The 23,466-nt window shown below is 43.1% G+C and overlaps 1 protein-coding gene and 1 pseudogene across 4 annotated transcripts in view; both read right to left on the minus strand.

The window, feature by feature from the left end:
• SLC9A8 (solute carrier family 9 member A8) overlaps window positions 1-23,466 on the minus strand; it is a 77,309-nt gene that overhangs the window by 39,166 nt on the left and 14,677 nt on the right. For 2 of the 4 annotated variants that reach the window (XM_003252921.2, XM_030825239.1), the window contains exons 4-7: window positions 13,177-13,235; window positions 7,339-7,422; window positions 2,806-2,907; window positions 1,628-1,662 (exon numbers count right to left, since the gene is read on the minus strand). In XM_003252921.2, the coding sequence (XP_003252969.1) occupies window positions 1,628-1,662; window positions 2,806-2,907; window positions 7,339-7,422; window positions 13,177-13,235 (280 nt within the window). Of the gene's footprint in view, window positions 1-1,627; window positions 1,710-2,804; window positions 2,908-7,338; window positions 7,423-13,176; window positions 13,236-23,466 lie in introns of all 4 variants that reach the window. The other 2 variants (XM_004090081.2, XM_030825240.1) reach the window with 2 other exon arrangements.
• Window positions 21,267-23,392, minus strand: LOC100593241 (annotated as a pseudogene).

Genomic DNA, 23,466 nt, shown 5'->3' on the forward strand with positions numbered 1-23,466 from the left:
AACGTGTGCAACGAAGTTATTTTTACGTTTTCTACAGTGCAGAGGTTGCAAAAAGTCTGTAGCTCTCATGTTTGGTCTGCATGGTGTTTGTGGAAAATTGAGCAAGTTGTCAACATTGAAAAACTGGAAAATTCCCTATAAAAATCTAGAAACCTAGCCTCTTTTTGAAAAAAAATTATTTAAAATAGCCACCAATTCTGGGCCCAGATTTCCACATGGTAATCATGAGTTGGTGCTGAGAAGTGGCTGTCCGTTCATACAGGGTGTGTTCTCCCACTGGCCGCTGCCCCACCTCTAGACTCACAGCTGGCCAGCTTTCCTCTGTTAAGTGCTCTGCCAGGCCCTGTGGCTGTGTGGGTTTGCGACCCCAGAGCAGTCCCCATCCGTGGGATCATCACTTTCTAACAGCAAAGGAAGCTTCTGCACACGGAGAGGAAAACACTCTAAGTCAGTGTGTCTACAGGGTAATTCTTTTCCTGTCCTCCACCTGAACATCCCAACCACTGATTCAATTCAACTTCACAGGAAGTTATCCAGCATTGTCTGTATCTCTAACCAGCTGCCCCCAAAACAAGTGTAAGGTTTGAATACTGTGATACCTTCCTTTACTGGGCATTTCTTTTTATTTGCAAAATACCTACCAAACACAGGACATCAGTTCTGCTTTATTTCCGGCTCCCATGGAATAGGACTACTTGTTTATGTATCAAAACTGTCTTACAACAAAAGCTCCAAAATTGTCCTGGGCTGGGGTGGGTGGTGAGTGGAGGTAGAAATAGAATTGGATTTGTTATCAGAGACACAGTTCCCATGAAAAGCGTTCCCAGATTCTAGTCCCAAGTTGCTAAACTGCTGCTAAATCCTGAAAGCTCTGACTGGCCCCATGGCAAGGATCTGGGGATGAACATGTGGCCCTGCTGCCCAGCTCCCCAGCCATGCCACAAGACCAAACGCAGACACACTGAGCAAGGCTGTCTGCTCTCAGAGGGGGGAACCCAGACTATGCTCTGCATGGGCACTTTTTCAGCACTAGATCTGGTACCTTCTGAAAGACAACTGCCTCAACCTAGTGAGGTTGCTTCTCACTATGCAATTCTGGGAATTCCTGGACGGGGCTCATGGGAAGTGCTCACGGGAGTGGCTTCAGATGGAGGGGCTCTCTACAATATCCACAATAGAGGTCTTGGCCCTGCTTCCCCCACAGCAGGCTTGGTGGGAATCCCAGAGGAAAGTTTCTCCATCACTCCCCCTCTCCATCTCTAATCTGTCAAGAAGACAACTTTTTGTTACGGCGACTGAAAAGTCTTGGAAATAATAAGACAATGGTACAGTGTATGTGTGCACATGGGCAGGGCAGTTTGCTGAGCAGAGTTACTCCCTCCCAAGCTTAAACTAAATCATTCCAATCAGCAATGCCCAACTAGGGATCTTCAAAAGTGTTTAGGATAGTTTTGATTCATTTCAGAGATACAAATTAACTCAGAGTAAAATTCTATGGCAGAAATCCTTACCAAAAATAAATACACAGAGAGAGAATAGAACAGTACCACACCCAGGAAGCAATGTGGAGAAACATTTCCCCTGTCTGAAAAGCAGTCGCATGGGTGTTACAGTATGAAGGATTTACCTGTCTGTCATGTTGAGTTTAGAGATTACATCAGCCTGTAAAATAAAACACACAAACACACAGACACACAAAAAAAAAACCCTGGAGAACAGCCAAGAAGATTTAAATGTCCATTAGTGCTTTATTAAAACTAATAAGGACATTAATCTTCAGTTCCCAAACCACTTGAAAAATAAAGAAGGCTCCTAAGTTTTAGTTGAAACATGCATTCCATCAGCATGCAACGAGAGTATGGAAAAGAATGCTACATTCTTCAAGCCCAATTAACTGTAGTTTCCTTAAGTTTATTCTTCCTTGATACTAGAAGCTGAGCAATGAAGAAAGCTGCATGACAGACAGATTTATTCTGGTGCCATCAAAGCTGCAATATAGGTGAAAATCTGATGAAATGGGCTTTGGCTATCGAGAGAAGAAAGCAGCTAACGTGTTAAAGAAATCTGCCCATCATCCAGATACCTGACCCTCAACTTAATTTTCAGAACTGGGACAGGCAAACTTTCTGCAACTGACAATAAAGGAAAAGAATGTGACATGCATGGACATGCATAATACAAAACTACAGATACTACCTTCCTAGGGATGTTTGGTCTAAATTAATTTGAATTAATTTGAAGTCTAAAGTAGAGACCACCCAACTGATGCCACTGGGAAGTGGTTTAGCAATTGCAGAAAATCCAGAGTATATAATTCTACAGGTAGACAGCTTAGAATTGAGTGAACAGATTCAGAATCACCTTTGATTTTATTATTTCTCCAATGCCAGCAGAAAAGCACATCTTTGGTTTTTTAAATGCAAATTTTTATCAAAAAACAGCATTCAACCCCAATTCAGTCTACCTGACAACACAACTGTTTGAAGTTCTTGATGGCATATATTTGGTTTCATTTTTAGGTATTCTAATTTAAGACAGTATTGGTTTGCAAATAAAATCAAATACTTTGGGGGGATTATGGAAAAGATTTACTCAATTCCGATACCAAAAGTCTTGGAGGACACTTTGAAACAATTTAGCATGCCTCTACTGTGCCTCATGTGAAGCTAGGATTTCCTTCCAGAAGGAATTTACCCTAAGGGTGAAACCCAGGTCCCACAAAGTGGCTCCACTTCACCTTCCCACCTCCCTGCACTAGCTCTAAGAATGTAAGACTTTCAAAGTGTTTCAAAGATATTTTCTTACCTGACCCAGAAAATAAATTCCTCCACCTACTACAAAAGCGGAGATTGCCGTCCCAAAAACAGCAAACAGGGTGATGGAACCAATATTTTGAAAGAAGTTACCCTGTTTGAAAGAGCAGAAGTCAGGGAAATGATTAGAAAAGCCACTCCTGTCAGTGAAGGCATGGCCCACACACCTGGCCCTCCGTGCAGACTTGATTCTCTGTAAAAGGCACCACTGCCTGTCGTGTGTGGCAAGCTGGGAGCCTGGGAGTCTTCCTGCACCCCCACACTTACTGCAGTGTCCCGTCACTCAAATCATCTTTCATCTGGAACACTGCATAGCTTCGCACAAGTCTCCTCAACCCCTCCGGGCCCCTTTCCCTCCACTCTCCAGTCTTTCCAGAATGATCTTCCCAAAAGACAAATCTGATTGTGCTGCCTTCACCTGGACCCCTACTTCCATTTAAAATGCAGCTAGCCCCCACCCTGAATGACTCGACTCCTGGGGAGGCCCCTGGGCTCATCTGGCACGATGCTCGTCTTTGTTCTCTGGGTTCCAGTCCCACTGGTGGCTTCGAGCAGGTTGTACTCCCTCTTTGCCTGTTAAGCTTTCATCATCCCGAGATCTGAGGACATTTCAACTCTTCCCAGATCCTAGTTTATGCTCTCAGTGCACCGTCACCCTCTCTTGTAGCGGTTGATAAGACTGCAATTTTGCACTTATTTATGTAACTGATGTCTTACTTTCCCATGAGGCTGCAGGCTCATTCTGGGCAATGACCACATCTGCTTTCACACAACACAGTCCCTGACATAATGCCCGTCAGTTGGAGGATGCTCAACAGACAGGCACTGAAGGAATTAACTGTGTTTCACGTCCAAAGACACTATTAGGATACCAAGATACACTATCAGATACTCCTTTTTCCTGGCCAGGTCTTTTAAACAATTTTACTTCACTCTATTAGTATCATCATTAACTATGTCAGATAAAATGTTTCTATCTATACTTCACAGCATTTGAGATAAAATATTCAAGTCCAAGCAGCATGGTAGCATCTTTCAAATTTCCATAAAATTAAGGAAATTAAGTTATTTATTATAATCCTATGAACTCCACTTAGGAGCTACCAAGAGGCTTTGATCACCCCCGATTGTGGGTGTGAACAAGAATCTTGTTTTTAGCTCAGAAATCGCCAAACCAGGGACATCAGGACCTGCTATTTTAAAGCCCACTTGTGAAAAGGTGTCCTCAGCTGAACACTGACTGCCCCACTAAGCCTACCTCCTAGAAGCAGCAATTTTGACTTGGCTGCCTATAATCTGACATTCAATTCCTTTGTTTGGCATATCCATCTTTACTGCACAAAGAATTTTAAAACACAATGATTTGGTTTTTCAAAACAAAGGGCTTTCAATCTATGAGTTGCTCTTCGCAAATCGCTGTTTTCTTTTGTTATTTCAAAACAGATTAGGTTGGGCCCGGTGGCTCAAGCCTGTAATCCCAGCACTTTGGGAGGCCAAGGCGGGTGGATCACCTAAGGTCAGGAGTTCGAGACCAACCTGACCAACATGGAGAAACCCCATCTCTACTAAAAATACAAAATTAGCCGGTGTGGTTATGGGCGCCTGTAATCCCAGCTACTCGGGAGGCTGAGGCAGGAGAATCGCTTGAACCCAGGAGGCCAAGGTTGCAGTGTGTCGAGATCGCATCATTGCACTCCAGCCTGGGCAACAAGAGCGAGAGAAACTCCGTCTCAAAAAAACAAACAAACAAAAAAAACAAAAAACAGATTAATCAGTTTTGACCTGTTTGCAGAGATCTAATGTGGATATAATTTATATACTAATCTGGATCCTGAACATTTACCCAAATTAAAGTTACCATACTACAAGAACTTTCCTCTGTTACATAAAGCAAATGTATCTGTTTCTCTCTGACACAATTAACATCCTATGATTTGTGTAATATTTGCAATTCAAAGAACCAGTTGCTGCCTAGCTAATGCATATCAACTGATAATAATCTTACTGAAATCTGTATTCTAAGTCCAAATTTACATTAGCAAATATCACAGTATTAAAATAAAATATTCAAACTTTACATCCTATCATCTTTGGGGGAGGGTAGAAAGTGGACAGAAGTTTCAGAATTAGCATTTCATAATCCTATCAGTCCCTTTCATATAAATTGTCACATTTTCTGCTGGAAAGTCATCCTCAACAAAATGTTTTTCTAAAAAACTATTACTTTCCTCAAATTTTGAACAAGTTTCTCTCCCTTCCCTCTAAAAAAAAACAGAAAATAAAAACTTTACATGCTCTAATACTCAAAATGTCATGTTTTTAAGTCAAAATCAAGTCAATTTCCTCAGCATGTTTTGAAATATTTTCATATCTGCTTACAGTTAAGATTTGTTTACAAAGTGAAAGAAGGAAAGACATGGTGACCTTCAACTTATGTTTCCTTGTTAAAAATTATCTGATGTCAATAACAGTTTGTAAGACTTGGGAATATTTTTTACATTAAACTTCCTTTTCACTTTTTCTTTGGATAGATGCACAATAAAATAGTAACTTTAAAAAAACATCCGGGTTGAACATCTTAATATGCTTTTGTTTTAGTACAGGAAAATTAAAGACTTAATTTCTATGTTTTTACCAAAAATTTCTGGACACAACTAACTCATTTTTAAAAAATATTTATTTATTTTATACCATGTCAACAACAAATTAAGTTTATTTTTATTTATTTATTTTTGAGACAAAGTCTCCCTCTATCACCCAGGCTGGAATGCAGTGGTGTGATCTCAGCTCACTGCAAGCTCCACCTCCCGAGTTCAAGCTATTCTCATGATTCTCATGCTTCAGCCTCCAGAGTAGCTGGGATTACAGGCACGCACCACCACGACCGGCTAATTTTTGTATTTTTAGTAGAGATGGGGTTTCGCCATGTTGGCCAGACTGGTCTTGAACTCCTGGCCTCAAGTGATCCACCCACCTCGGCCTCTCAAAGTGCTGGCATTATAGGCATGAGCCACTGGGCCCGAACATATTAAGTTTAATAAATTATTATTACTACTACTGGTGGTAATATTGTTATTAATAATAAATAACATTTTTATCATTAATAACAAGCAGCAGCACTCCATTTATTTAGTGTGGTGGGTGGTGCTTTGCCTACGTTCTTTCATCTAGTGTGACTCTCAAAGCACCCTGGGAGGTAGGGTTTTGGGGTTTTTGGTTTCTACTTTACCAAAAAGAAACCTGTAGGGGGCAGCACATGATTAGATCTGTGTTGTATCTCTGGCTTTCCTCTCTCCAAGGGCTGGCCTAAACTTTCCAATCTTCACAGTTTTTTTAAAAATCACATTCACAAAATAGCTGCTGTATTATTAATACTAGTATTTTAAATTGAATCACTTAATTTTAAAACTTAAATACATTTATGTTTAAAGAAAACTCACAGACAAGGAAAAAACCATGCATGCACACAAGCAGGCTTAAAAGTGAGAAGCTCCTGCTCAGGCAGAAAGACCCACACTAGGGGACGAGTGTGGTGGCTCACACCTGTGATCCCAGTACTTTGGGAGGCCAAGGTGGGCGGATCACCTGAGGTCAGGAGTTTAAGACCAGCCTGGCCAACATGGTAAAACCCCGTCTCTACTAAAACAACAAAAATTAGCCGGGCATGGTGGTGGCATGTGCCTGTAATCCCAGCTACTCAGGAGGCTGAGGCAGAAGAATCACTTGAACCCACAAGGTGGAGGTTGCAGTGAGCCGAGATCATGCCACCGCACTCCAGCCTGGGTGACAGAGTGAGACTCCATCTCAAAAAAAAAAAAAAAACCACCTCACACTGGGAGTTGCAAGGCAATGGCCATCAAGGCCAAGCCAAAGCAGAGAAGTGGGTAGGGGCCAGTGCCACTGCTCGCCAAGGCAGGGAGGCAAGAATGGGCAGGCAACTGTGGGTCCAGGCAGGGAAGGATGGCGCTCCAGCCTGGAAAGGAGAAGCTGCACCAGGGAGTGGGTGAGGAGCGATAGAGGTTGAGGGATGAAGGAGAATATCAAGCTGGTGTCTGAGGCCAGGGGAGGGCACTGAGAGGGAGACATGGAAGGATGGATGGGCCTGAGAAGGTTAGAAGGCCCCATTGGGGGAGCTGAAAGAAACAAACGTCCTGAGGCACATGTCCCCGTCATCCCAGGACACAGTCTATCCTCTTTACATCTATCAGTCTGTGTCTAGGAAGACGAGTCAATGCATCATCTGTGAGCCACTTAACATCACTACAGCCATCTTCCTGGGCAAAGCACCCATTTATGGCAAACACTGGCTCAGTGAGCCACACTGCCTGAAACCATTAAAGCGGCCAATCGATCATGTCTGCTCCTCTCCAGAAGTCAGGCACTGCAGTCCAGCTTCCACTGAGCACAACCAGGAAGGAGCAGAGCTGCTGCTGCTGCTAAATTAACACCCAAGCTTTTAGGGAACTTGCCTTACAAACATGAGAAACTGTCCAGACCAAAGCACCAATGTGTGCCTGAGTCTCACCTTGTGTAATGAATATCCAGACTCAAAGATAATAGGGGGAAGCAGGAGGAGGAAAAACATGTTTGGACGAAACATTTCTTCTTCCTGTAAATAGAAAATGGGTATCGTAAGAGGCATGGAATTTGTGTAATTAAGAAATAAATTAATCAATAAAGAGCCAAAATAATTATTCTCTCAGGGCCTGGCCTAGAGGAAACATATAATGTTTAAATAACTACCTGATAATAAAATCAAGCAGAATGAGAGATTCCCCCACCAAAAAAAAAAATGAAACTGCATTTTATTATTTTTATCATTATTATTATTATTACTATTTTGAGACAGACTCTTGCTCTGTTGCCCAGGCTGAAGTGCAGTGGTGCACTCACAGCTCCCTGCAGCCTCAACCTCCCGGGCTCAACTGATCCTCTCACTTCAGCCTCCTGAGTAGCTGGGACTACATGTACGTGCTACCATGCCGGGCTAATTTTTTTTTTTTTTTTTTTTTAAGATACAGGGTCCCGCTGTGTTGCCCAGGCTGTTCTCAAACTCCTAGCCTCAAGCAATCCTCCCACCTCAGCTTCCCAAAATGCTGGGATTACAGGCATGAGCCACCACGCCTGGCCAAGACAAGAATTTTAAAGGTGATCAGTGTAAAGAAACAGCACAACAAACTAGTTCCAAACACACATACACAGTAGTGTTTTTTATTCCTTAGTACAGAAACAAAATTAATCTGAATAAAGAAAATTTCAATTCTGGTTGCAGACTTTCAAAAACAACTCCACAAATTGGAATCCTCCAGGAAAAAGGTAACCGCAAGCCCTAAAACAATCCACTCAGAGGAACAGTAAATCTTATATATGGTTAAAATAGCTCTGCCTTCTTTCTGCTTATCACAGACAACTCTGCCATTTTCCAAAGTCTGATGTGATAAAACAGTCCACACTGGATGCTCTTTCGACTTGAGACTTGGCTACAAAGACAGCCCCTTACCGTGTGTCTTGCTACAAAAGAATACCTGAGGCTGGGTAATTTACAAAGGAAAAACATTTATTTGGCTCATGATTCTGCTGTCTGGAAAAGTTCAAGACTGGGTATCTGAGAAGAACCTTAGGCTGCTTCCACTCATGGGGGAAGAGAAGGGGAGCCAGAGTATGCAGAGATCCATGGCAAGAGAGGAAGAAAGGAGGGGCGGGGATGGGATCAGGCTGTTTTTAACAACCAGCTGTATAGGGAACAAACAGAGCAACAACTCATTCACCTCCCTCCCCCAGCAAGGGCATCAGTCTAGCCATGAGGGTCCACCCCCATGACCCAAACACTTCCAACATGGGAATCAAATTTCAACATGAGGTTTGGGGAGACAAATGCCCAAACCATAGCACCATGCTTCCAGATTTGATTATTAAGTGCCACTATGAAAGGTGTTTCTAGAATATAACCATCTTTGGAGGGATGAAACAATAACAATTTCATTTTCTATATTATTAACATATCTCTCTAGTTGTTGGTAGAATTTTGGGGAAATATATATTGGTCCTCAAGCCCAAAATGGTTATGTGTAATACACAGTCTATTTAAAAATGCAAAATTAGGCCCTTTTTCATATGAATATTTTCCCATGTCACAATTTTGACAGTCTGATTTCTTGTCAAAATCCCTATTCCAAAGAATGCCTAAGTGTATTCTTACAAATGTACAGCTGTTACCATAAAGACTAAAAGAAATTCAAAAAAGGCTCAAAATAGAAGCAAATGATGACTTCTGAAATGCCTTATTAAGTCTTAAAACAGCAGCATGTACAACAAGCTCATGATTCAGACTGGGACTGTGTGAAAAAAAATGAGCCGAGCTCTTGTGTTTTATGAGGCAACCTGTTCTCAGGATCTGTGCTGCAGGACCACTATATACAGCCTTTTGGAGGTACAAAAACTATACCCCCACCCCAGGAAAAAGGAGAATCTACCTATAGTGGGGTTATATAGTGTCCCCCAACCCCAACCACAATTCATGTCCACCAGGAACCTCAGAGTGTGACCTTATTTGGAAATAGGGTCTCTGCAGATCTAATGAAGGTAAGGATCTAGATGACCTTACACTGGATAAGGGAAGGCCAAAGGCAGCAAACATCGACTTGTAAGAGACAGAACAAGGCACACAGAGACGTGGAGAAGAAGCCCATGTGAGCACAGAGACAAAGACAGGAGTGAAGTGGCCATAAGCCAAGGAAAACCGGGGCCACCAGAAGCTGGAAGATGCAATGAAGAATTCTTTTCTAGAGTCTTTGGGAGGGACCTGGTCCTGTTGATACCTTGACTTCTCACTTCTGGCCTCCAGAATTGTGAGAAAACAAATCTCTGTTGTTTTAGGCCACTTAGTTTGTGGTAATTTGTTACTACAGCCCTTATGAACACACTGCCTTTCAGGGAAATAAGTGTTATAGTTCCTTTTGGCAATGGCTCCCCCGAAATGCTCTGAGGTGATTTTAGGTGGCACTTGAGCAGTGTGTATCAAATACCACTGACCTCATGGATTGAGAGAGTCAGCCCCTTTTGATTATTTCGTCAGGCCCAAATAAATCCAAGACACCTTAGGATGGCAATACCGCCTCTAAGAGCTCTCTCCAACGTGCTGATCTCCCTCGACAGAGAGCAGACTTGACCTCTGATGCTTCAACAGGCATCTGTACTACTTCATTTTTATCATGTTTACAAAACGGTATTAGTTTCTGAATTGAAATAGTACTGTAGGCCGGGCAAGGTGGCTCACGCCTGTAATCCCAGCACTTTGGGAGGCCGAGATGGGTGGATCACGAGGTCAGGAGATCAAGACCATCCTGGCTAACACAGTGAAACCCTGTCTCTACTAAAAAATACAAAAATTAGCTGGGCACGGTGGCGGGCGCCTGTAGTCCCAGCCGCTCGGGAGGCTGAGGCAGGAGAATGGCGTGAACCCAGGAGGCGGAGCTTGCAGTGAGCCGAGATTGTGCCACTGCACTTCAGCCTGGGCGATAGAGCGAGACTCTGTCTCAAAAAAAAAAAGAAAAGAAAAGAAATAGTACTGTAATGTTGCCTTGAAAACAAACATGGCCAGGCGCAGTGGCTCATGCCTGTAATCCCAGCACTTTGGGAGGCCAAGGTGGATGGATCATGAGGTCAGGAGTTCGAGATCAGCCTGGCCAACTTGGTGAAACCCCGTCTCTACTAAAAATACAAAAATTAGCCGGGCGTGGTGGCAAGCACCTGTAATTCTAGCTACTCAGGAGGCTGAGGCAGGAGAATTGCTTGAACCTGGGAGGTGGAGGTTGCAGTGAGCTGAGACCATGCCATTGCACTCCAGCCTGGGTAACACAGTGAGACTCTGTCTGCTCCCCACCGCCCCCCAGCAAAAAGAAAAAAAAAAATAAGAAAATAAATATATAGGCCACGTGGCTCAGTCCTATAACCTAACACTTTGGAAGGCCAAGGTGGGAGGATCACTTGAGCTCAGGAGCTCGAGAACAGCCTGGGTAGCATAGAGACATCATGTCTCTACAAAAATTTTTTTTTAAAAATTAGCCACACCCAGGTGCAGTGGCTCACACCTGTACTCCCAGCACTTTGGGAGGACAAGGTAGGTGGATTACTTGAGGTCAGGAGTTCGAGACCAGCCTGGCTAACATGGTGAGACCCTGTCTCTACTAAAAATACAAAAATTAGCTGGGCATGGTGGCACACGCCTGTTCTCCTGCCCAGCTACTCAGGAGGCTGAGACAGGAGAATCACTTGAACCCAGGAGGCAGAGGTTGCAGTGAGCCGAGATCGTGCCACTGCACTCTAGCCCGGACAACCAAGCGAGACTCTGTCTCAAAAAAAAAGAAAATAAGAAATAAATAAATTATATATATACATATATATACATATATATATATAATTAAAAAGCAAGTTGATAGAAAAATATTAAGCACATGATAATACAGGTAGAAGGCAGACCCAGCAGGTCAGTTTAGAATCAGAACTTCAGGGAAAGAAACCACCAGCTCCTCTTGTTTTTCTGACTTCCCACTGCTCCCTGCACATCTGGTTTCCAGGCAGGTATCCTGCTTCTCACTCTGACTCTCCACAAATGCAGGCTCCTCCAGAAAGCCTGCCCCAACTTCTTTTTTTTAGAGACAGGGTCTTGCTCTGTTGCCCAGCCTGGACTGCAGCGGTGCAATTGTAACTCACTGCAGCCTCAAACTCCTGGACTCAAGCGATCCTCCTGCCTCAGCCTCCCAAGTAGCTGGGCTACAGGTGCGTGCCACCATGTCCAGCTAATTTTTCGTATTTTTAGAAGAGATGAGGTTTCACCATGTTGGCCAGGCTGGTCTCAAACTCCTGACCTCAGATGATCCACACGACTCGGCCTCTCAAAGTTCTGGAATTACAGGCATGAGCCACCGCACCCACCCAAAATCTAACAATTTTTAATTGTTTTAAAGTCAATTCAAATTTTGACCTTTTTTTTTTTTTTTGTATTTTTGTAGAGACAGAGTTTCACCATGTTGCCCAGGCTGGTCTCGAGCTCCTAAGCTCAGGTGATCCACCCACCTTGGCCTCCCAAAATGCTGGGATTATAGGCATGAGCCACCAACGCCCAGCCTTGATCAAATGATTTTTAAATCAGATCAAACAAAATGGGTTAGTGGGCAAAATCTACACATCAGGCTATATCCAGCCTAGGAGTAGAAAAAGGCTCTTCAGTCATGACCCACTCTTGGGTGGTTAAATGTAACCAAGTAGCAGGAAGGCAGAGATCCTACATGCAATGCGCTCCAGTGGGGCCTCCCCAGCAGAGGTGTGTCTTATCACCCTCCAGAGCTCAATATACATTTTGAAAATTTATTTAATATATAAAATATTTCATTACTACTATTTATAACAGCTTCAAATTGTGTTTTACATTAGTCTATAAGGTTTGTCTTGCTAATTTTACACTCTACAGTTTCATAGGTCAATTAATCCTAGCACCTAGGAGCTTCATCAAAGTAGGAAGGGCTTAAATGTGATCAATTTTAGCCATATAATTCTTTATTATTTTGAAATGAATCTTATTTCCCTCCACAAAATCAATTTTGTAGCATACTTGTTAATCTCGCCCTACTCAACATGGATGCTCAAGTTTATGTTGAAATTCCAGTTTCAATGAGTACTTGCACCCCAGGATGATGTTCATACTCTAATAACCTCTTTAACACAAGGGTACAAATATCAGCAAACTGAGGATGGGGTGGTATGGTGGAGAAAACACTGCATATTCAGGCCAGAGGGTTTGGACACAAGACTCCACTCGGCCACTTTCTTTCTAGCTCTGTGACATTGAATACATCCCAATCTCCCTGAGTGTCACTTTTTTCATCTGTAAAAACGAGGTGATGATATTACAATACCCAGACAATCCACCTCACATGACTGTCATGAGGATAATATGAGCTACAATATATAAAGTACTGTGTCTCACAGTACTGGACAAGTATGTTTTATTATCCTCAGTTGTCAGAATGGAATTGGGAGCAAGAAACAGTATTTAATGTTTAATGCTAATTAGAGAATTTTCCTGCCTAAAAAAGTAGGTTAGTCTAGGATTACAAAAATGCAAGTATAATAACAAAAAAAAAATGACACTGGCACCCATGTTCACTTGAAACAGCATGAGACTTATGCTTCTGCAAAAACTCAGATGTAAAGGCATCAACCTGTATCTAATAAAAAAATTAAAAATTAATGGGATATATAATATAATAATATAAATAACTCCACTGATAGCCAAGTAATTACAAAAAAGCCAGTATAATGATCAATGTTACTAAAATTAAGAACAACCAAAGGGCAAACCTACCTTCCAATTTGCCAGTTTTTTAAACTCTATAATTTTTATAACTGCTCCCATGAGAATACCTACAAGAGAAAATGTAAACTTTAACATAAATTTAAGATATGAGAAAGATTACTCAAATTTAAGACATGACACAGCCTCAGGAGGTCCTGACAACATGTGCCCAAGGTGGCTGGGGCACAGCTTCGTTTTGTACATTTTAGGGAGACATGAGACATCTATCACATGAATCTGCCGCTCACATCTCAGGCAAACACACTAAAATGAAATACAAAAGTCAGGCTGTGGGGGAGGAAAAGTATTTTAAAGCAAGACCCAAGGACACTCTGCCTGGTGAAGATTTACCGCCTGTCATTTTTACTATATCCACCCATTTTCAATGCGAAATGGCAGAGTTTACAAGCTAAGTTTGCTGTGTACTGTTTATTTCCAACATTTTCAAAAAAGAATCCATGATCACTTTCTCAGACTCAAATAGCAGTTCCATGTTGAATATTTAGTTAGAAAAACACAAATGCTGAAAATAACCTAAAGTAAAAGTTCTGTGAAATTCCTGGAAGAAAACAGACCATCTAAAAGTTCAGGCATGTTTCCATAAAGCTGACAGGCTCATCACTCTCATAAAGCGGCTACCAAAAATAATTCTCAAAGAAGCAGCATAGGCACAATTTATGATTGCTCTGCTACTCCCTAGATAAATGACTCTTAACCCTCTGTTGGTTCACCAGAATCACCATGGGAACTTTTATAAAATAAAGACGCCCAAGTAGAACTCCAGACCTACTATCACAATCTCGGCTAGGAGGTGACACAAAGCAAGCCTGCAGGCCATTCCATGGATGCTTCAAAATGAAGACTTCACTTTCCCATGGAGGAAGGAGCTTTCGCCATCAACAAGAGGATGGAAGCACAGCTTACTAGGTGGGCAGGAGACAATACCAGAACACAGAAGTTGAGCAGGAAAAGGACATGCACTAACACTACCTCAGGGTGGGTAGTCTCAGGTGAAGAGGGGAGACAAGCTCATTTTCACTTTATAAACCTCCATGCTATTTGAATTGTTATATAGTATTAAAAAATAATAAAATTATTTTGAAAAAGAGAAAGGACCCAAGACAAAATAAAGCTGAGCTATAAAAGGAGTTAGTGAATACACATTCCCTTGCCTGGGGACACGGAGCATGGATTCTAACCCATCTCCTGCTACAGTTCCCCAACAGCTCCCATGTTCTTATTTTTTCAGGTTGTAATTACATTTTAAGGAGCTTTTACATGTTTTATTGGCCAAATAGTATGTGGATACTATGTAAAATGTCATAAATGAGACAAAAGCCCCTTTAGATCATACCCCACTTCCACCCCCATCTTCATTCTCTCTCTTCCTGGCCCAAGGTAACAAACTATCTTGGAAAGTTTGGGAAATATTATATCAGGCCCTTCTCTATCCTCTTACATATATATATTTAACTGAACAGTACCAGGGTGTGAGTGTTTGTGTGTGTGTGTGTAAGTGTATGCAAGGCACACCTGACTGTATTTATTTATATAAAATTTATATAAATTTTATAATGTAGTATAATGTATCATCCTACTACTTGCTATTTTGCTCAACATTAAGTCTTAGAGATCGAGTCAGGGATTATTATGTATAGATTTGCTTCATTCCTTTTAATAGCTGGGCAGCATAGTATAAAAATGCCACACAGAACCAACCAGGTGTGGTGGCTCACGCCTGTAATCCCAGCATGTTAGGAGGCTGAGGCATGAGAATCGCTTGAACCCAGGAGGCAGAGGTTGCAGTGAGCTGAGATCATGCCACTGCACTCCAGCCTGGTGGACAGAGTGAGACTCCATCTCAAAATATAAAATAAAATAAAATAAAATAAAATAAAATAAAAATAAAAATAATAAAAAAATAAATTGAATAGATATTTTGGAAAAGAAGATATACAAATGGCTGAGAAACACATGAAAAGATGTTCAACATCATAAATCATTAGGGAAATGCAAATAAAAACTACAATGAGATACCACTCCACACCCACTAGGATGGTTATGTAAACCAGAGTATCTGAGACAAGTCTCATTCAAGTTAGGAAGTTTATTTTGCCAACGTTAAGGATGCCCACCCATGACACAGCCTCAGGAGGTCCTGACGACATGTGCCCAAGGTGGTCGGGGCACAGCTTCATTTTACACATTTTAGGGAGACATGAGACATCTATCAACAATGTAAGATGTACATTGGCTTGGTATGGAAAGGTGGGACAACTAGAAGCAGGGAGGGGGCTTCCAGGTCACAGATAAGTAAGAGACAAGCAGTTTCATTTTTTTGAGTTTCTGATTAGCCTTTCCAAAGGAAGCAATCAGATATGCATTTATCTCAATGAACAGAGGGGTGACTTTGAGTTCTGTCCTTTGTCCGCAAGGAATTTTCTTGTGTACAAATTGAGGGGGAGGTATGCAACTTTTTTATCTTAGTCGCTATCTTTTTAGGAATAGAATGGGAGGGAGGTTTGTCCTAAGCAGCTCCCAGACTGACTTTTCCCTTTAGCTTAGTGATTTTAGGGTCCCAAGATTTGTCTTCCTTTCACAGTTATAATTTTAAAAATAAGAAATAAGTGTTGGCAAGGATATAGAGAAATTGGAACACGCATACATTGCTGATGGGAATGTAAAATGGGGCAACCACCATGGAAAACAGTTTGGCAATTCCTCAGAAAGTTACCTTATGACCCAGCAATTCTACTCAAAGAAACTGAAAACATGTTCATGTAAAAACCTGTACACAGATGTTCCTAACAGCAGTATTTCAAACAGTCAAAGGGTGGAAAGAGGCCGGGCGTGGTGGCTCACGCCTGTAATCCCAGCACTTTGGGAGGCCCAAGTGGGTGGATTGCTTGAGGTCAGTTCAAGACCAGCCTGAACAACATGGTGAAACCCCGTCTCTACTAAAAATACAAAAATTAGCTGCGCATGGTGGTATGCACCTGCAGTCCCAGCTACTTGGGAGAGGCAGGAGAATCACTGGAACCTGGGAGGCGGTGGTTGCAGTAGGCCGAGATTGCGCCACTGTACTCCAGCCTGGGTGACAAAGTGAGACTCCGTTTCAAAAAAAAAAAGTGGGAAGAACCCAAATGTCCATCAACTAATACGTGAATAAACAAAATGTGGTATATCCATACAATGTAATATTATTCAGCAATGAAAAGGAATGAAGTACTGGTACCTGCCAGAACATGGAAGAATCTTGAAAATACACCAAGTGAAAGAAGCCAGACACAAAAGACCATACATTTTACCATTCCATATATATGAAATGTCCACAATAGGCAAATCTACAGGGATAGTAATGGTTGCCCAGGGATAGGGAGGAGAGCTAAAGGGCATGGGGTTTCTTTTTGAGGTGATAAAAATGTCCTAAAATTGACTGTGGTGATGGCTGCACAACTCCTGAACATACTAAAAACTGTTGCACACTTAAAGGCTGGGCGTGTTGGCTCATGCCTGTAATCCCAGCACTTTGGGAGGCCAAGGTCAGGAGTTCAAGACCAGCCTGGTCAACATAGTGAAACCCCGTCTCTACTAAAAATACAAAAAAATTAGTTGGGCGTGGTGGCGGGCACCTGTAATTACAGCTACTGGGGAGGCTGAGGCAGGAAAATCGCTTGAACCCAGGAGGCGGAGGTTGCCGTAAGCTGAGATTGTAGCACTGCACTCCAGCCTGGGTGATAGAGCAAGACTCCATCTCAAAAAAAAAAAAAAAAAAAAAAAAAAAAAAGGTGAATTGTGTGGTATGCAAAGTACATCTCAATAAAGCTGTTGCCAAATAAAAAGTACCACAGATTGTATGATTCTATTTCTTTAAATGAAATGTCCAGGACAGGCAAATTCACAGACAGAAAGTAGATTGGTGGTTTCCAGGGGATGGGAGAAGGGAGAAATGGGGAAATGGGGAGTGACTGCTAACAGGTATGAGTTTCTTTTTGGGGTAATGAAAATGTTCTGGAATTAGGTGGAGGTGATGGTAGTACAACTCTGTGAATACACTAAAAAACTGAATTGTGCACTTTAGGATGGTGAAATTTATGATATGTGAATTATATTGTACCTTTTTTTTAAAATCACAATCTTTTTAACCATTCCCCCACTGATGGTTACCTCCAACTGTCTGCTATTAACAATGGTGCCGCATTGAACATGCTCGTACACGCCACTCTGTGTTAAGAGTATCTCCCTGTGGAAGACATTCACAAAAAAAAAAAAAAAAAAAAAAAAAAAACAAGACTATCTCCCTAGGGCAGATCCAGAGACTACAAATGGCAGGTTTACAAAGCATGAGCATTTTTAACTCTGAAAATGTTGCCAAATTACCCTCCAAAGTGGTTGTACCAACTTACACTTCTACATGAAAGCATCCCACATCCTCAGTCGCGCTGGATAAGCATCAGATGTTAACATTTCTGCCAACATAGTGGGCAAGAAATTGTACTTTAATGTTTCAATTTGTATTTGTTTCAATTTGCATTCCGCAATTATCCTGATTACTAGGGAAGTTAAACCTCTTTCCATGGTTTCAGGCTTCATTTTTAAAGCTTAGTGTTTTTCTGCTTTACTAAAACCTCAACTTTCTTTTTCCTTCTAAATGTATACCAAACCTTAATGCCATGATTACCTCGTTTATAATCACACATGAAGCAGTTACATTTGAAAATCAGTAATTTTTCTATTGCCCAAGCCTGTGTCTTATTTTTATGATGTACTAGGAAGCTTTGTAAAATACAATGTGATATTATTGTTATTATTACTTAAATAATCCTTTGTGCAGCATTAAATTGGCAAACTACTACTTTACCTCTTGAGATTGAGGCTCAAAGTTAGGTCAAATCAATCTACCCAACAGAAAAAATGAATGTATATCACACAACTGGCCACCAGATATTATATATAGTATATATATAGTGTGTGTATATATATATATATATATACTGTATATATATAGTGTGTATATAGATATACTGTGTATATGTAGTATATATATATAGTGCATATACATAGTGTGCATATACAGTGTGTATATATATATATAGTGTGTGTGTGTGTTTGTGTGTGTATATATATATAGAGAGAGAGAGACAGACAAGCTAATATTACAAGCATGCACCACCACACCCGGCTAATTTTTGTATTTTTAGCAGAGACGGGGTTTCACCATGTTGGCCAAGCTGGTCTTGAACTCCCAACCTCAGGTGATCCGCCTGTCTCAGCCTCCCAAAGTGCTGGGATTACAGGCGTGAGCCACTGCACCCAGCTTATATTTAAAAATATTCACAAAAAATAGAAATTGTAAAAGAGTGAGGTTAAAAATAAATAGAAACACAAGTTCTAACATTTTCCTTTGCTCCTAGTTGATCTTTGGGCATACACCTAATTAAGGACACCCCTCAATTCATTCAGAGGATCAGGAGCAATTAATGATTATTTGTTGAGCTTCTTCTTTCAGGATTTGTCACTTTCAATTACTTCTAATCCTCAAAAGAATACTGCAGGAAAGCTCAGAGAGTTTAAGAAGCTTTTCTGAGAGCTTAGGGCCAGCAAGGATGCTGGCCCACTGGCTCGGGTGCATCCTACCATTTCATCATGCTAAAGACACAGGAGACTGCACTACTGCAGGCTGCCTACACTACTACAGTGAACTGCCAATGCTCGCTCACTCACTCCTAGAGTGCACTGCAGGGCTACCATTATGACTGTAAAATATAAGTATTCCTGGTCAGTAAGGTTACATGAAAAATGTTTCAAATGTATTAATTTTTGTGTTACCAAGAAATGTTTTATTTTTCTTGCAGTAGTTTTGTTAATTGTGCAAAATTATGTTTTGTTTTTGCCATTTAGACATTATCACACAATCCTATTCTGAAAGACAAGTGTTCATTAAAAACAAAACAAAAATAAAAATTCACAATTTTAATTACCTAGATTTGTCATTTAAAGGTTTAAAGGGAAAAAAAAGGGAAGTGCTGTCTTACAAGCTTTTTCACAAGTGTCACATTTTCTGCTTAAAAGGGAAGGACTGGCTAGGCATGGTGGCTCACACCTGTAATCCCAGCACTTTGGGAGGCCAAGGCGGGTGGATCACGAGGTCAGGAGTTTGAGACCAGCCTGGCCAACACAGTGAAGCACTGTCTCTGCTAAAAATACAAAAATTAGCCGGGTGTGGTGACACGTGCCTGTAGTCCCAGATACTTGGGAGGCTGAGATGGGAGAATCGCTTGGACCCGGGAGGGGAAAGTTGCAGTGAGCTGAGACCACTGTCACTGCACTCCAGCCTGGGTGATAAAGTGAGACTCTGTCTCCAAAAAAAAAAAGGGAAGGATTTCAAAACAAAGGTGAAACAGCTTAACAAATATTTATAAAAAGGAACTTTACAGAATTGTCAACAATATTAAGACAACACTGACTAACCGGTTACATTACCACATCTTCCTCCACCCCCACCCCCAGAATGTGTCCTGCCAGGACTAGAACAGGCTTTGTGTTCAAACAGAAATGTTTCAAAATCCCAGTGAAATGAACTGTGCTAAAAACCTGACAGGCATCTTCCCTGCCCTCCCACCTCATCTTCTGCAATCCTCTAACCCAGGTTCTAATCTGTGAAAGGGCCAAAGCTGTGAGTGGGGAGAGGGGAAGGACCCTGCCCCAGTGTGGCTGCCTTATAATATACATTCCACCGTAAGTGCTGGCCTTCTGCAAATCATGATTTTGGAAAATCCAACCCATGCAGAGGGATAAGAAATTGACATCCCTTGGGTGACTTCCTGTTCTTATGCAACATCCCAAGCGCCCTCTGGTCCCCTATCCAAAGAGAAATGTTAGGGCCTCGAAGATGTCCCAGACCCACCTCAGAGGGTCAGTCAGTTCAGGTAGGTCAGGCCCAGTTCTTTTCACCCCCGACAGACCCCAGGCCCGGAAGCACCGAAGACCATGATGCTGGCTGGAGTGAAGACACTCATTTCCATATCAAGAGCTGAGCCTAAGAAATGCTTATCATTGGTCAGGCTGGGTCTGGGCCAAAGAAGGGACAGACAGACAGAAAGAAATACTGTCTCCATGAGAGGAAGGCGGGGAGAAGGGAGGACAGAGAGCAGTGGGCATGCAGGGGGCTTGGCAGGGCAGGTTGGAGAATGTGGGACTGCGGGGAGGAGACCAAGGTCAGAGCAGCTCTTCAGAGGCAGGTGAAGAGTCTGTGGCCTAACAGAAACAGGAAGGAGTGTCCCCCAACCCCCATTCCTCTTGGCTCCTCACTAATGACCCTGAGGACCCCCTCCCAAGGACTGGAATGCAAATCCAAATACTAGAACAGCCCAGGGCGGGGCAAGCGCCTGCTGTGGTGTCTGGGGCGTCACTTCGAGGCAGTGAAGGCCAGATGCTCACCATACTCCCTGGAAAGCCAGGGCCTCATCTTCGCAGGACTCTGGGAGTCTCTCTTCAGTTCACAAAGGCGTCTAAGGAGTGCTGGGTGCACACTGGACGCTTAGACATGAACATCTTTCTCTTTCTCAGCTCATCACCTGAGTTTGGGGGCCCCACGGGACCCTCTGTCTGGAGTCTGGTCTGGCTCATCTGGGCCCAAGGCCGCTCCCTGCAGAGAATTCAGTGGGGGACGTGGACATGACTATAGCCTCTCCGCTCTGGGGGTACCTGTGGGAAGGCTTCCAACTCTCATTGCTGATTCTAGTTCCTTGACTGGAAGGGGTTTGAGATAAGACAAGCTTGGAAGAAGAAAAAAAGCCAGGCAGCTGTTTCTGGGCAGCTTCTATCCTGGGGCGAGAGCCAGTGTGTGGGTGGGTGGGTGGGTGTGTGTGTGTGTGTGTGTGTGTGTGTGTGTGAACACACAGCCACCTCCCCATCTGGGGGCCAGTGCCCAGCTCAAGAGGTTTCCCATGAGCCAATCCTGCTGACACTCGTCCCCACCATACCAGCCTCAAAGGAAGGGTGTTGCTGTGTGCTGTGCTGATGGCAAGTCTCAGTCTGTGTAAAAGGAAATGGAGACAGGCGGGCTGGTCCAGAGCAAAGTCCCAGGCCCCTGACCCCATGTGAGGAAGATGGGGTTAGCGAAGAGATTAGAGGGCTGGGGGCGGGGGGTCCGACGGCTTAGTGTATGTAGGCTCGGGACGCGGTGGACATATTGTCGGTCTGGTCCAGTGCCTTGGCTCTTTTGTAGACCTCGTTGGCTGCAGCTGCCATGGGAGTCAGATGGTTGACCACATTGCCCAGTGCAATGGCTAAGCAGAGATCCTGCTGCATGTATTTCAGGTAGAAATCAGGCTTAAAGTTTCCTTGTAGAGTATTTTGGCGCTTCTGGTCTAGGAAGATGCTGGCCAACTGTCCCTGATTGAGGATGTCCAAGAGTGTCTGCTGCGACTTATCTGTCACCTAGGCCAGGGTCAGCACCTCGGTGATCGTGGCCATGAAGCTCCCTTGGACTATATTCACGATCAGCATCATCTTGGCTGCGTTGCCAACTTCACCTAGGAAGGAGGTCTTCCCCATTGCCTGGAAGCAGCTGCTGCAGTCCTCGTATAGGCCCCTGTCTCCAGCTGCTAAGATCACCAACATCCCGTGATTAGAAAGCTGTTGATTCCCTGAGAGGGGGGCTTCTGGAAAGCGATCCCCCGACCTGGACGCAATCACCCGGGCCAGCTCAGTGACTATGTCAGCGTCCACTGTTGACAGGTCCACGTAGCACTTCCCAGGGCGGATCCCTTGCAGCATACCAATGGGGACCAGCACCAGGTCCTTGGCCACCTTGGGATCCAAAACATGGGCAAAAGTGATGTCACAGGTTGAGAGGACTTCAGCAGGGGTTCTTCCCAGGCAGGCCCCCTCCTAGATGAACAAATCACGTTTCTTGGCAGTGCGGTTCCAGACAGTCACTGTGTGACCCATTTTTAGCAAGTTAGAGACGATTCCACTTCTCATGAGACCAAGGCCCCCAAATCCTATCTTTTTGTCTGTGATGCTGCCATTCACAGCCATGCTGTCAGCTGACCGGATGGAGGTGGAACCAGTTTCCTCTTCACATATTTTCAACTTCTTTGTGATTGCCTGCTAACAGACAGAGATGGCTTCTGTTTGGCTTAGCAGGAAATGATGGAAATGAGGATCTGCATCTTTAACAGGCTCGCTTCTGGTCGGCTGCCATTTAAATGTGGCCACTGGTCCGGCCATCATCCACTTCAAGGTACTGGACTCTGGGATGGTGACATTCTTCTCATCCTTTGGGGGCTGACCCCACTTCTGGGGACTGCTCTTGGATTCTTTTCAGAGGGGATTTGGAGCCTCTCTCTGAAGAGCCCGAAGACACCCTCTTCTTTCCTTCTCCCATGATCTTCTTCACTTTCCCTTCAGACAGGCTGTTTGCACTTCTCATCACCTGAGTTTGGCCTACTTCTCTCCTCACTGGAATTAAGCCAATTCTTGTCATCAGCAGAATTGTGGGATGACGTCTGATCTTTCCCTTTGGGCTCTCCTGAGAAACTCTTTGGCGGCATCCACCACTTGCTGGAATAGTTTACCCTTGTTAATCTTTATCATTCCCTCTTTATGAGCATGATATGGCTTCAGCTGTTTCACTTTAATCCAGGCATGATCTTATGTTCCAAAAAAATTTCACAAAGAAACATTTTCTTTCCATGAGGTTCTTTTTTTTTTTTTTTTTTTTTTTTTTGAGATGGAGTCTCGCTCTGTTGCCCAGGCTGGAGCACAGTGGTGCGATCTCGGCTCACTGCAAGCTCCACCTCCCGGGTTCATGCTATTCTCCCGCCTCAGCCTCCCGAGGAGCTGGGACTAGACGCCCGCCACCACGCCTGGCTAATTTTTTTTTATTTTTATTTTTAGTATAGACAGGGTTTCACCATGTTAGCCAGGATGGTCTAAATCTCCTGACCGCGTGATCCGCCCACCTTGGCCTCCCAAAGTGCTGTGATTATAGGCGTGAGCCACCGTGCCCGTCTCCATGAGGTTTCTTCAAGTCCTTCGGTGGATTAACGATCTTTCCTGGTGAAGGAGGATACCAGCCGAGTTCCCCCCACATCAAGTTGCTGAGCAGCGAACTCACAGCCCCCATCTTACTACCCAACCATCCCCGACGCATGGGCCACTGAAAACATCCTCAAATGTATTAATAATCAGGTTACAAAGTGTAGAATCCCAGCACAAGTTCGCTCTCTCTCTCAAAAAAAACCCAAAAAATATATATATACACATACACACACACCTATGTATTTGCAC

The sequence above is a fragment of the Nomascus leucogenys genome, chromosome 13, assembly GCF_006542625.1.
Source record: "Nomascus leucogenys isolate Asia chromosome 13, Asia_NLE_v1, whole genome shotgun sequence".
Lineage (NCBI taxonomy): Eukaryota > Metazoa > Chordata > Mammalia > Primates > Hylobatidae > Nomascus > Nomascus leucogenys.